General features: G+C 35.7%; 1 protein-coding gene across 3 annotated transcripts; it reads right to left on the bottom strand.

Annotated features, from left to right (window-relative positions):
* Nucleotides 1–501: 501 nt before the first annotated feature.
* On the bottom strand, nucleotides 502–15133 carry IRAK4 (interleukin 1 receptor associated kinase 4). Of its 3 annotated transcripts, none has more exons than XM_062583779.1 (12): nucleotides 15094–15133; nucleotides 14702–14871; nucleotides 13543–13688; nucleotides 13058–13255; nucleotides 11784–11944; nucleotides 11070–11134; nucleotides 10590–10704; nucleotides 7913–8022; nucleotides 5324–5507; nucleotides 4358–4420; nucleotides 1998–2156; nucleotides 502–1904 (listed from the first exon to the last, which is right to left on the bottom strand). In XM_062583779.1, the coding sequence occupies exons 2-12, from the start codon at nucleotides 14860–14862 to the stop codon at nucleotides 1872–1874; spliced, it is 1395 nt and encodes a 464-aa protein (XP_062439763.1). In that variant the 5' UTR covers nucleotides 14863–14871; nucleotides 15094–15133; the 3' UTR covers nucleotides 502–1871. The 3 variants fall into 3 exon arrangements, with proteins under 3 accessions (XP_062439763.1, XP_062439754.1, XP_062439772.1); XM_062583770.1 differs by having other exon boundaries at nucleotides 14702–14923; nucleotides 15094–15123; XM_062583788.1 differs by lacking the exon at nucleotides 15094–15133 and having other exon boundaries at nucleotides 14837–14997.
* Between the last annotated feature and the right edge of the window lie 88 nt (nucleotides 15134–15221).

Here is a 15221-nt window from a genome sequence, read left to right as displayed (position 1 = left end):
TACCAGGCTTTATTTTCAGCGAGTGAGGAAAGTTAGTGTTGCCAGTTGGGTGGGGACAGACAACAGAGGTCCAAGTGATGGCAAAACAGTCCACTCTGACAGAAGAACAGAAATTCACACGTGCAACTAAGATTTTCCTAATGCTTAAAACATCCCTTTTGGTACATGAACAAACTTACTCCATCATACTAGAGGTGAGCAGAAATACTTCCTCCTGTTTCAACACTCACTGGGAAGTTACTACAGCAAATGCTTCAGAACAGCAATATGGATGTATGCTAGCTGCAGGCATAGTAAAGAGCAGAGGTACTCAAAGTCATCTTCAGGTAACACCTGAAGGAAACATTTAAAACTAAAGCATGAGCATAATATAGGGATTTTATTCTGAATGTATCAGAACACATACTTTCTTTGCAAGGCCCACAGTAATTTCTGTATAGCTCTATTCTATGCAGTGAGACTAAACACAATGCTGTTGTTAGAACACAAGCAACATAAAAAGACTGTTCCCAATGCCTAAGTTTTATTAGCAAAAAATAAACATCGGCAGCAATAATGCCAGGTTTTGTGTTAACAGCTTTTCCAAATTTGTGCTCTATAAAACTGAAGTTGTACAAGTGGATACATTTCTTAGATTCTTCTATCATTTTAAAAGGCAATACAGAATGAGTTAATGGTCAGGTAGAGTTCTAAAGTTATAAATGCAAGTGTTAGAAATCACATGCTTTCTACAAAAATGTATACATCCCTGAATGCAGTCATATCAAGTCTCATTTTTCAGTTTCTTTTGTTCTTTGATAATCATGGGTTTCAAACAAGATTATCTTCCCACCCCAACCTGCCAAAAAAAAAAAAAAAATCCTGAAATGCAAAAAAAAGTCTTCCATGAAATTAACATCTATCTTTGAAAAATAAGGTTCCAAATACTTTGGACTAAGTAGGTATGAGAATGCTATTTTTGTAAAGTGTTTTTTTTCCTTTTTTTTTTTTTTTTGGTAAGATAAGCACTTAACAATATTATACTGGCCCTTGTAACATAAGCTATCTGTATTTATAATATACTATATGAAATCCACTAAAGTATAAAAAGAATATTGGAAGTAATTAAGTCTTCCTCCTAAACAAGTGAGTTTATGAACAAACATTAAAAGGTTTATCATCATACATGGTACACTGGAAGCAAACCATATCTAGTTTTGTATTTGCATTGCAATATAATTATTTTGCTTATGTCACAGAATTGTAGAATGGTTGAGATTGGAAGGGATGTCTGGAGATCATCTAGTCCAATGCTCCTGCTAAAGCAGGGTTACCTACAGCATGTTAGACAGGAAAACATCTGAACCAAAGAACCTAAAACAGTGTTTTGCAGCAGCAACAATCTGAATAAAACAAATCTTGCAAAGACTTTTTAAAAAATAAAGTCTGAATCCAAACAGTTGTCACATTCACAAATATTATACATCCATATTAATTTTGATTCGCAAGTTAAAATTTTAAAGTTTGTTTTAAATGAGTACTACTACTGTCTTCTCACAAAAAAAGAACGTACCATTTACATCAATTAAATGTATTTGTCTCTTGTAAGAAAAGGTCTAGTCCATCTGCACAAGAAACTGATCTGAAGAAAAGCTTCTTATTGTCATGCCTTTGCAGAAGACAAACTTGATACTTGGAGATCTAAAGACAAATTCTAATATAGAAATGCATTTAAAAAGCTGTGGAGAAGATATACCAGGAACACAATTTGTTAATCCAAAAAAAGGCTCTCAGTTTTCTCATACTGAGGACCCACTGGCCAAGGATATGTGAAAAGGTAATCTGCTAATAAAAACAGCACAACGGCGACAGACCATACCAGAAGAAACACTTCAAGTTGTTACCTCCTGTAGATGCTGCTGGACCTGCAAAGGAATGAACGGCAATATAAATAACTGATACTGTCACCAAAAGATCAATGGCCAAAAAATAACCCTTTAATGTGAAAGGCTACATACCGTCTTAATGTCTGGCCGCCTATTCTTTTTTTCGTTCAGACACTGATTAGCAATTGAATACACTTTTTCAACTGAAGTAGCATCCCAGTCACTCATCTTTTCATCAACATAATCCTCAATAGTTGCTTCCTCATCTTCTATTTCATCTTTGATACTTAACTATAAGAGAATTTAAATTGTAAGTATCTGAGGATTACTGGAGGATCCACACAAATATTTTGAAAACTTGCTTGTGGATGCTTTTTGTTTTCTTTCTCAACCATTCTTCTAGACAGAAAATGACAATTCTTTGTGCAACAACATTAGAATTACAGCAACATTATCTGAGGAAATAGCCTCTGAGACTATAAATGGATTTTATATTTATATATATATATATATATATATATATACACTTATATATATATATATATATATATATAAAAGTGTATATATATATATAAAATTTAATATCATTATTCCACAGTTTAAAGAAAATTGCCTTACAATTTTGTGTAAACTGCATCACAGAGCCATAATTTTTACCCAGTTCAAGGCTCAGTTTCTTTGTATTGTGTCTTTTTATTTTTTTAAAAAAAAACAAGTGTGCCCAATGAAGTATCTATGCTTACTTAAAAAGAAACACAAATGTGCAAGCTTAAGTGTGAATAACTCCTTTCTTTTTATGTGGACTTTGTAAAGCCCTTTTTCTAGAAACTGATGTCTTATGTCACCACACAACTATTTACTCCAATGATGAACTGACCAAGCTAATGGAGCTTCCCCAAAATAGATCTTGTGTTTTTATCTATCTTTACTTTGAGGCTTCAAACTGCCTGCCTTCTGCCTTTCCCTATGGATCAATCTGATATTGCTTAACTAACATTCCGCTACCCCAAAATGATCAAAGCTAAAGATTCCGTATCATCTGTGTAGACCTCTTCCTTGCCTTGACCATGCATACTCCCAAAAATACATTACAAAGAAACTGTCCCAATCAAATCATACTTAATACTCCTTTTAATCCTAAGTATCTGCTAAATGCCTGCTTAAATAACACAACACTCAGGATTGAATTTAGACAGGGACAGAGTTCTCCATGGGCATTACAGAACTAAACAGGATGAAGTATTATCTCAAGAAGATAGAGCTTTGAGGAAAACATGTTATTAATAGTATACAGGCATCCTCAAACATGTGGAAGAAAATGATCTAATATCCCACAACATGGATCAAAAAATCCAAAACTCAATGCTCTTTCACACTTACTAAATAACTAAGCCTTTTTATAAAAATTATTCCAGGAAAATTTGTATTATGTGGTTAGGAATTAAAATTTAAACTAAATGCAAAATTAAACAAAAAGCAAGCTTTCAAGCTTTTTTAATTAAAAAGAGTAATATCTGAGACATCAGTTTTCTAATTAATAGGCTGCATTACTAATTGAAAAGTAATTACAAAAAAAAAAAAAAAGAACCAACAACTTACATCCAAACTTCCCTAACGTTAATTTGCAAATTATTAGTAAAGTTGAAAAAGATTATAACTGATACAGAAATGGCAAGAAACATAAAAAAAAAACAACTAAAATGAATAGTGTTCTGGTGAGAGAGAAACTATAAGTGTATACAGGTAAAACAGGAATACAATAATAAAGCTTAATATCATCATAGGAGAAGACAGTACCAAAACAAAGAGAATTAGAGTATTATATTAGAAAGCCAAATGATGAGTGGAACAGCAGAAATGAAATGAAATGAAATGTAGCAGTACAAAGTATAGTCATGCATTTTTGGAATTAGCAGAAAGAACCTTTATAATAAGTTGCAAGTAACTGAGCTTCAAGAGACACCACAATTTTTTATCTGATTACAAGACATAATACGTCAAGAACAAAAGATGCCTGTGAAAAAAGACAGATGTATACATAAGGCAGATTATTCTCAACAGGAATGAATACTTCCAATAAAGGAGCACTGGAGTCAAAGTATCAACATTAATAGTCTTGTCACCACATTGACGAGACACAGACTGGAAGAGTTATGGAGAAACTCCAGAATTAGAATAACCAGAAAGACAAATAATCCTGCAGAATAATACCTAACTAGAAACAAACAATGGAAATCTGGCTTGCAGGGAATAGCAAAACCTCTGGGAAGAGAGATTTCTCTGTAAAACAAACACCAAAGACTGAACAGTCTTTTACCAGTGAAGAAATAAAAGCTTCTGCTGACTTCTAAAACAAATACTGATACAAGAGCTGTTAAGTAGCTACACCTTCTTGCTAACTGAATTGTCCCAGAACTTGACTATGATTTTATACAGCATAATCTGTTTGAGGGGGGGGGGAGGGAAGGTTGGGTATAGTAAAAAGAAAATACCAGTAACTGCGGGTCCCGTTTTTCATCTACTGGTGGAAGACCTGTTATTATTTCTAGTAAAACCTACAAGAGAAACAGAAGAGAAGAAAAAAAATATACAATAATCCTTAGCCTATATAGCATCTGAAAAAAGGGAGCATGCTCCTCAGTCTTAGAAACATATTCTCACAGAATCCGTTTTTGTCCCAAGACAGTTCTCTCTATACAATCGTTTTCTAGATTTTTTTTTTTTTTTTTTGCTGCTGTTCCAACCCTTATTTTCATTATCACTTACTAGCAGCATGGTCTGGGAATTTCAAAGCAAGTTCTTCCTTGCCCTATTCTGTGTTGCTTCAAAGCACGATGAAAGGATTTCCCAGGTATTCAGAAATACTACCTGCTCTACTTCTCCTAGAAGCAAAATGCCAGGAATGAGAGGGTCAAGATCTTGGATCTACTCAGAATGCTCTCTTAAATATTAAGATGTCTTTTTTGATTAGATAAGCACTATACCCAGCTTTAAGGCAAATCTCACATGGACAGCATCCATCTGCTGATGTAATATAGTCAAAACACTCAATTTTAGATCATCATTCTCTTAAAAGAAGTTTCCAATCCAAGTTACATTTATGCATAATAGTGTTCAAAAAGAAATAATTCTTCCATATTACTTCAAACTGCATTTAGCTAGAACTTGGCATGTCATTTTACCCTAGACTTTCATACACAAATTCACATTTTAACAGAAGAGTAGTAAATAGTAGCAGATAAAAAGTCAAGTTTTAATCAACGTATTCAAATGCTTTAAAAGCCAATCAAAAAAGTTTAGAAACACTAGCCTAAGAGTACATTATGGGAGGGAAGGAAGGTGTGCAAAATGAAAATGATAAATCAGAGTGGCTTGTTTAATTTCAGATATTCTTGATTTTGTATGTTTTTAATCATTTACAAAATAAAGTTATATACTGCTTCCCATATTCTACTTACTACTCCAAAACTGAAGATATCAGACTTGGGCGTTATTTCTCCCCGCAGAGCTTCAGGTGCCATATAGGCTGCAGTTCCAACAATTCTGTCAGTCATGATGGTTCGTGTGAATGTTACGGATGCTCTTGCAAGTCCAAAGTCAGAAATTTTGGGCAAGTAAGTATCAGTTAACAAGATATTTGCACTGAGAAAGGAAAAAAGAACAAACCAAAGGTTGCTCTCCAAAACAGCACAGTAACTAGGTTTTCTAACAGACTAACAGTTCTTTAGTAATCAAAGTGCTATTTTGACTGTTTCTTGAAATTTAAGATACTTTTTCTCACAAAAGGAAATACAAGAGCCAACTTTGATTTATTTACAGCAACATGTTTTGAAATTGAGCAATTTCCAACAAATACTGTCTGCCTGGAAGACAGATTCACACACAGATTGTCTTGTGCATGTAAAAATACCAAAAACCTACAAATACAAAAAAAAATCTTATAAAATGCCAGTTATATGTAACACATATGTTTTGGATTTGAATACTCTTCTTTAAAAAGGATAATATACAAGACTTTGTTTTGATAAATGGGTATTAGATCATAATAGAATTTTTTACCTGTCTAAATCTTTACCTAGAACCAATAAAAGCAAGTTTTGTACCTGTTACCCAAAGTCATGTGCCAAATGAATACTCTTATTTCTCACTGGATAGAGGAACAGAACACATTTTAGGGCTGGAATAATTATATTTGCTGTGTTTCTACTTCATCTGGTGGAAATATTTCAGGTTTTTGTGGCTCTTGCAGAAAACCTTAAAAATTGAGCTCATCTAAAAGGTATACATTTGTAAAACACTGAAATGTGATGCATTAAAACCTAAATTCTTCTATTGTTTTTAACTTGAAGCACTGAGAACCATATTAAAAATACCCAGCTTTAAATTTACTGTAGTCTTCATTTTCTGACCCTTTTACTGGAACATAAGCAAACCAGGCACCTACAAAATGTAATGATTACAACCTTTTATTCCTAGCTTCACCTTCCTGCTTGCCAAGCCTTCTAAACAAAATTAGCAAAGTTATGAAAAGATCTCTTAATATTAGAACTACTGTAGAAAGTGTTAAATACATGATCATTGCAAAAGACCAAACACTAATCAAGGAACTATCCACCAACTGGTCTCATATTTCAAGCTCAGCTCCTACAGGAAACTGGAATATCATCATAGCTTCGGAAATCTTGGCTTTTCAACTTGAAGAGATGAGCCCAAAAGAGAGCTCACATTTTGATACACCACGAAGAGCACAACAGCAGCAAGTTTTACTGCAATGGCTAAGCTTGTAAAGATAAATCAGCTATATCCTGAGAATAAACGAGCAAAAAGTTATGGACAATTTTGAGAACACCAATTCAGTCATTTCTGAAAATGAAATGTCTCTAACCTCCACAACAGCCATCACGGTTACCATTCATCTCTGCATGTCATATGTAGAGATAAATGAAGAATGAAGTAAACCTCCTTAGATGGTTCTTCATAGCTTTACACAGGAGTGGCAGCACTATGAACAGCACCAGCCACACAAACTCTTTAAACTATTCACAGTGCAAGAGGCTGCAAACAAGCAAAAGAAGATAAAAAGCAATATTGTAATATGATCAACTCACAGCAGTTAGAAGGGCAGAATAGCATCAGGTAAAAAAGACATCCCTTCCAGTCAGTTGTTCAGAGGCTTAAGCAGGGAAGGAAGGAGAAGAAACAGGAATTCTCAGAGCAGCAAGCATATTCTATGAGACCTGAAGCAAAAATCACCTTGTCTTTCCTGACGTGCTGGAAGGTCACAAAACCTAAGCAATATAGATATTTAGTAGAGTGCCAAAAGCCAGAAAGCTATTTAAATATTTAATCTGTAACATCAAACCAGTCAGTTATAGTCCTTCTTAACTTACAGGAGAAATATGGCATCTAAGCACATCTTTAAACCCTTAGACTGATTTGGTATTTAAAAAGAAAAGAAACAGAAAAAAAAAGGAAAAAGAAGAAAATTGCTACCGGGGTGCAGGGTAGGTGACACAGACAAGGGACACACAAAACAAACAAACCCTTGCTCTGAGTTCTGATATCCCTAGAAAATTTTCTGATGCAACAAACCAGTGAACATACATTAATTTTGAAGAGTTCTGAATTTGACAAACATGACTCAAGTCAGGTTAATGTTTTTTATAATAAATAATAGTAAATCAAGGAGACATTCAAAAGAAATGTTGTAGCAAAAGAAAAAAACAAGATGGATTTTTAACTTAAAAATTCTCCATTTATAAAGTCAGAGCGTTGTCTAGTAGGAGCTTTTCTGTTAGCAGCAGCTGCAAAGAACAGGATTTCTGAGTGTCCTCACGATACTGTTTGACAGTGGTATATCACAACAACTTCATAATTATCTTTACAACTGTGTACTGGCAATGTCCTTGGGGCACAGGATTACAATGATGGGTGTCACCTGCAGAAGAGATTGTGGCCTTGGCTGAAGCAATGATTATTTCTGTTTGTCTTCTCCAAAATGACTTTACTAGAAAAAAAAATGCACAGTGATAGTCAGCAGCTGTTACCTTTTAATATCTCGGTGGATATGATTATTTTCATGTAAAAAGTTGATGCCATTTGCTGTACCTTGAGCAATTTTACATCTTGTATTCCAAGGAATTGGTGGAGTGCCATCCTTTAATGAGAGGAGAAGGGCAAGTACAAAGGTGACAAATGCATTAAATATGCATACATGTATACATATATACAAACGTAAAAGCACATTAGGCCAGACTTTAAGGCAATTAAAGATGTAGGCAGATAGCTGCCTGCTTTTGAAAAGTCTTCTGTTCAGAAATAAAGACACCTTAATAACAACTGAATCTTAGTGAAAAATACAAACCAGGAAGTTCAGCATTCGCATTGCTTCTGTTACCTTCTGCATCTCAAAATAGAAGATAATGTGGTTCACTGAGCAAAGTAGAGGCTCTAAAAAGCCGGTTTCAGCAATTCATTAAAAAAAATAAATAAATCATCCTGAGGGAAAAAAAATGGTCTGCAATCTTCAAGACAGATGATATTAAAACGGAAGCAAAGAGAGTATCTGTTACCTCTATCCTCATTCCACTTTGGCCAATTAATGTCAATTATAAATTGACATACTTCTTGAATTTTAAACATCGGTAGTCATTCCCTTAGTGCTGAGGGAACATCCCAGTAACAAAAAACCAATTCTGTATCTCATGTCAAGATCTAATATCAAGAAATAGGTTTTGGACCTCAAGCACTTTAACACAGGCAATACATAAGCAGTAAGCCCCAGCATTTTCTTGACCTCCTAAATAACCTATGAACAAAAAATATATATATATATATATATATAATTTTTTTTTTAACTAAAACAAACTAATTTGGACAGACCTTTATCATCCTTGCAAAGTTTAACTCCTGCCTGCTATCTTTTAAATGATTTACTGATTCTATGATTTGCTGAAAGCAGCAAAAGACTAACAGTATATATTTTTTTTTAATCTACCTAGGCAGAAACACATGAATTTGTCACATTCAGTTCTTCCCCCACATTTTGCCTTAGAGAAATTGAGTTGCTGCAAAAGGTATTCTCAATAATATTTCATTCTGACCTTTTAGACCAGCTATACTGCAAAGAACTACCTGTATCTACTGTATCTTCAACACTGACATCAGAGACATTTAACCCAAAGCAAGTAATTCCACATCATAAGCAGTTTTTGCTAATGTAACTGAAACAATGAAAAATCAGTCTTCCAGCATTTCTAGACTTATCTCTCCTCCAAGAGTTCAGCTCAGTTCATGCTACTAACTAGACTTCAGAAATTAAGACATCTGTATTTCAAAACCTCCTCTTAATCTTGTCAGCTGCCCAGGGAAGAGGACTATCTTACCCTTCTATCACCTCTCTCCTGTCATTTTCTGCTAGAACTGTTTCTAGGCTTTGAGAAACGGAAGACTCCGTACCCCAAATAGGCCAGTAAAATCATAGTGAATGCTTCTTACTTGGGAAGTACACACATGCAGTATGCACAACCCCCACCTATTCAACCAGATCTGAGAAAGATACTTTCTGAATTTACATTATAAGTTTGTGTCTCCTACTCCTCCTCCTCTACATTAATTCAGTTAAAACAATCGTGTCTATGAGCATGAGAGCGCCATCAACCAAATGAGCCCAAGCCAGCAGTTTTGCCAAACAACATACCCAGGCCTTTCCCCACCCAACGATCCTTGTTCCAGTCTCCAACAGCACTTCCTTCCTGTTGAGGCAGAAGAGTTTTTGTGCAGCCTTACAAAAGGAATCTCTTCAGCTGAAAATGAAAGGTTGCTGAGTTTCAGCCTGATCAGTTCCCAAACCCATCTCTCTCTGCAACTTCTACTTGAGCCAGTGTAGGAAGTAGATCAATACAGAAAGAGGCAAAACTACATTTTGGGGGGAATGAATGGTATGGAAGTAGCACCAGTCCAAAATGTTCATCAGATTACAATCTCATAAATTGCACTTGCTTATTATAAAGCAAATTTTAATTCTTTTAACAGATTAACATGGACTCTCATCTACTAGGTTAAGGCTGACTTATTGTTGGCATTGTGCCCAGTGCCAGTTTATCTCTCATACACAGATTGCCTCTGTCAGAACAAAGCCATTTATTACTTAAAGGCCAAGGCTAAAAGAAACGTCATTTGATTAAATCAAAGTAAAATATTTTATTTACACAAAGTACTATCACAGAAGTAGTAGTTCACATTTGTTTAGACACTATAGAAACAGATATACAGACTCTGAACATCATGTTATAACTGGTATCACAAGGGCAGTGAAGGGAAAGCATATTTTTGCTGCAGAACCTCAATAGCAAGGAGAGAATAAGCTAATGTCAGAACCAGGAACAATATCCTGCAGCACCCATTGCTCTGCACCATACAGGCAGAGTAAGTCCAAGTTCCAGTACTTCTTCCAGTACTGGCACATCATATTGTACAGTCAGACAGCTTCGACTAAGTAACATTGGGTCTAACACATTTGCATAAAATAATAAATATTAATATTTATATAAATATAAAATGGTATTGAAAGAAAACTCTTTATCATATTGGTCTTCCTTCTGGAATACAGTAGTTAAACATTGTTTGGCTACTACGGTTGATTACTCTTTCACAGGTAATAACATAGATACCTTTATCTTAACAAAGACAAGATGCCCAGAAGCCAGGAAAGATTTTACTTACCAGACAAGCCAGTCTGTCCAGCAATGAACCATTGGGCATGTATTCGTAAACCAGACATGGCTGAGCACCATCACTTGAGAAACCCAGCAATTCTACCAGATTCTCATGCTGACACCTATGGCAACAAAACCTCTAATCAGATACACTGTGCAACACACTCAACATTCGAAGAAAAACAAAAACAAACAAACAAAAAAAACAAACAAAAAAACCAAACCAAACCAAAACAAAAAAAAACACTTGATCCCCAAGTTCTAAGTAGCAGCTCTGCTGTACACAGTTACCAACCAGGTATTTGCATGGGTGCATTAACATGAACAAAATATAATTATGCTTTACATGAAACATTCTCACTTAGTATGAAAATTTTGATCTATGCCAGAAAGATAAAAATAAGAAACCATACTAGTGAACATACTAAATTTGCCAACTTAGATTCTCAGAAAAAGCTAAAGTGACATTGTATGACACTGTACTCACTTTGCCATCATTTTTATTTCTTGATCAAATTGCTGTTTCAAATCTTGAACACTAACATCAACCATCTACAAAAAAATGGATTTGAAATTAATATTGCTGGCCATACTAAAAACACAAGACTCTTCATCCAAACAAACAAACAAACAAAAAAAAAAAAAAAAAAAAAAAAAAGAATTGTAAGCCTTACTTTCAATTAGTTAAATATAACAGCTACTTAACTAGTTTTTACTGAACTCAGTAACGAAATATCAGAAAACTATATTTAATTCCTCGGAACATGACATTGTTGGACAAATTGATCCAGTGTCAGTAGAATCACTAACTTAGTATATTATTTAATTGCTGTTACTTACTAATAGCACTTACTAGTTACACAAAGTAATCATTCACACAAAACATCTACTATGAAAGTTAAAATCCTATGACAATATATATTCAGCTAGTGGATTACTCATCTGAATGTGTCAGAGAGCTTAAGGGTGAAATTTCCTTAGTGCCACTTCCCATCTGCCGTTTATTGTGCATTGGCTGCCACTACTCATGGGACTAAAGGTTCTCAGCCTAACTAAAGTTTAAAATGGTGACACTTTTTGAAGTATAGCTTTCAACATTTTCCACAGGGTTTCTATAGATAAACAAGTCCATACAACAGGCACACAGTCATTAAAAAAAAGAAAAAAAAAAAAAAAAAGGTGTACATCCAGGACAACTCACAGCAGCAAGTTTCTTGACAGCCACGTTTCTGCCATTGATGTAGCCTTTGAACACAACTCCAAAGCCACCTTCTCCCAGTTTATTACCTCCAGCTGATTCTGGTCGTGTATCAAAATTATTGGTAACGCTTTCCAAGTCATGAAACCAAAAATTGTGGAGATCTAAAAGACATGTTTACCATTTAGCACCAAAGTACGTTTTCATCTTTTGGAGCAACAGATTCCCTCTGCTTCAGTTCTATTAAAATAAAAATTTGTCACCATACAAACACTGACTCAATGGAGCCCTACTTTCAGATTCATGATGAAGGTATCAGAGAAAATGAAAAGTAGATAAATTATATTTAGTTAAGAGTAATTTTCTTCACAACTAGCTGTGCAGCAGCCTTCTGATTGTAATCTTCTGTCATTTAAAGTAAATGAAATTTAGTATGCAGCTGATGACAAGTATAGCCACCTTGGGTCAAACGTAAAAATGTATCTAACTTGCATGGTGTTTACAGCTGCAAGCAGAAAGTGGTGCTCTAGGAAGGTAAGAACAGACCAAGCATATACCTTCCTAGAATGTTTTCCTAACCTCCAACAGTTTGATCCAAGTACTTTTAAGTCAAAAATGATGCTTTTCTATTTAACAGACCGTGGAGGAAGAATCCATCAGAAACTTGCTCATCTCCATCATGAGTCCATACAGCCTTTTAGCAACCGCGGAGTACTTTGGCAGGAAATAAATTCCATGAAAAATCACCTCCCTCCCCCCCCGCCTTTCCTTTTTTGTTTTGAATCTGCTACCTGCAAGCTTAATTTGACACTGCCTAATTCATGTATCAGGATAGACAATAAACAGTCAATTTCTATTCACCACTTCTGTATTTGTAATGGTATTATAAAGTTCTGGAGTTAGCATCTCCCATCAGTCATCTCTTCTCCAGACTTCATAGTCACGCCTCAGACATAAGATTCACAAGATGCTAAACAGTCAACAAAATGAGTACCAGAAGAAGGCAATAGGACTGTGGGCAGCACAAAATAAAACTACAATTTAATTAATACTCAAATATTTCATCACATAGCCTTCTAAGCGGCAAGGTATATCTCAGTTTCTGATCTCTATTACCACTGGTCACATTCATAGTTACATAGAACAACATGAACATAGACGAGATGCACAGTGATAGCAAAATACTTGTAATACGTTCCTATTATTTATTCCACATGGTGTTAAGGATAAGTTAGCAAAAGAGATTGCGTTTTAATTTTATTAAACTCTGCGCCTACCTGTGTTACTAAACCATAAGCTGCTATTCTCTTGACTTAAGTAGGAAGGAGCTGAAGGTTGCTTCTCAGTATCCTGAGCTAAAACTGGCGTTACATATGCCACTTGTTTTTCCTGTACAGGCAGTTGTTTCTCATGTATAGGGAAGGTTTCTTGTGAAGAAAGAGGTAATGTAACTTCTTCTGCCATCCTTACAGCTTCTGAAAATAAAATTTAGAAAAGCGTTAACCATAGTACGAATAGAAAAAAAACAAAGCAGATAATAAATGTTGGCATTAATGTTCAGATTAGGAAACATATAAGCTTCATGAATGTTATATTCAGCATGCATGTATAAATTGCAGAACTCCATTTAAACATGGAACACACTGAAAAAATTCTGTAGAACTGTTATTAAATTTATTATACATAATGGAAAATCTAGCCACTTTGGTTATTTTGAGAAAGGATATAAATCCTTTGTAACACTAACCTGGGTAACACTAACCTGGAAGCAAAAGGCTTGCTGGTGCTAAAAACTGATTCCTAATCAGCAGGTCCACAAGATCACCAACCGTACAGTTTGTTGTTCCCCAGTCATAGAGTAATTCACAGGTAGGGCTCTTTCCCATTTGTACAAATGCCTCAAATCTCCTGAAAAAAATAAATTAAAACGTACTTTTTAAAAAGTGACCTGGAGAAACATAAATAAGGAAGAAAGATTAATGGCAAAAGGAAAGAAATTAAAAAAATGAGAATATACTGAATTGTACATTGCAATTATTTGCAGACTTTCAAAAAATGTAGGTATAAAGCAGATATTTAAACTCTAAAAGTATGCATCAACATACAGCTTCAACATTTTGTCTAGAACACAGTCCATCTACATATATGTGACTAACACAGGAAAAAGCACAAGTGTAACACAACAAATGGATAATGTTTCTTCTCTTTGGCCTTCACACTTCATTTTGAATATTTAAAAACAAAAATTAGAAAGAAATTGAGATCTATTATTCTGAGAAATTATTCTAGAAATGTTTTAAGATGAAAGCAAATGAAAACCTTAGGCTAATATCACAAGAAAGCCTGTAAATCCAAGATGACACATAGTTTAAATCACATAGCCTTTAAAACAGCTTGAAGACTGAAGAGTCTTCAAACAACCAGAAGTTAATAAAATGCTGCTGACATTACATTTCAATTAAATGTGTTAATTTCTGGCCTCAAGCTCCCCACATTCCTGAGAACAGTGGAGGGTGGGTTTTTTTTTATTTTTGAGAAAGTGTCTTGTGAGGATCAGAAGTTATGGTTATCCGTCCGGTTATCTGTCTTTGCTGATCTTGTCTTGAGCTGCACAGTGAAACCAATGTATTTAAGCCAGTTGTACATAAAGTTTCCCAGCCAATGCTCTATTTCTAAATGCATTTATTTCCAGGGCTCCAATTAATTCTAATTTCCTTGGCCAATTTTATCCGGCTATGGCTTGTCTTAAAACTGAACTACAGCACCATTATCTTGAGCTCCCTAAGGAAACAGTACTGTAAGATCACTCTTAAAAGTACTTACAGACAAACAAATGGTAAGAAGTTATAACAAGGAGCCAGTGATATTTATACTGAACAGTTAAATAGGTAAAGCTACAATACATGACTTCTACATAAGACCTTATATGCATTTGGTTGTATCTGCTTTCGCCAGAAGGGTTGGTTATATCTACTGCCAACTTCTTCCATCCTTCTTGCGGATCAATGAAATCTGCCAGCTGCCTCATCAGGCCGTAGCGAAGGCAGCGCACGTACGTTGAGGTCGTTACGGCCTTGCTCATCTTCAGGCCCTGAGAAGACAGAGAATCCTTTCAGGGACGGGACCGCCTGGGCTTGTGTCACCTGCGAGAAACGTTTCAGACTTTCTACTGGACCGGCTCGGCTCAAACAGCCGCCAGCTGCTAAGCTGCGCCCTCGCCCTGCCGCTGGCCCGACCTCCCTCCCCCCACCCCCACCCATCCCGCGGCACCGGGCCCTGCGCGTCGCAACATGGCGCCCCCCGCCCGCGGCACCTCGACTCCCGCGGCCTCCCAACTTCGGCCCTTCCCGAAGTACCACTTCCCCTTTAAGAGGGAGTGACGCAAGCGCTGACGACACCAACATCGCCGCGGCGCCCGCGGCCGAGAGCACCCGCTCCGTG

This window comes from Rhea pennata, chromosome 1 (genome assembly GCF_028389875.1).
Source record: "Rhea pennata isolate bPtePen1 chromosome 1, bPtePen1.pri, whole genome shotgun sequence".
In the NCBI taxonomy this organism is placed as follows: domain Eukaryota; kingdom Metazoa; phylum Chordata; class Aves; order Rheiformes; family Rheidae; genus Rhea; species Rhea pennata.
This window is presented reverse-complemented; position numbering and strand designations above follow the sequence as displayed.

Excerpts from the sequence above, each read along its gene's own strand:
- IRAK4 (XM_062583779.1), bottom strand. The coding sequence starts at position 14,862 with ATGAGCAAGGCCGTAACGACCTCAACGTACGTGCGCTGCCTTCGCTAC. Across the intron at positions 5,508-7,912 it reads ATCCACCGAGATATTAAAAG|TGCAAATATCTTGTTAACTG; the intron begins GTAACAGCTGCT and ends TTCCTTTCTCAG. Across the intron at positions 2,157-4,357 it reads AACGGGACCCGCAGTTACTG|TTAAGTATCAAAGATGAAAT; the intron begins GTATTTTCTTTT and ends ATTCTCTTATAG.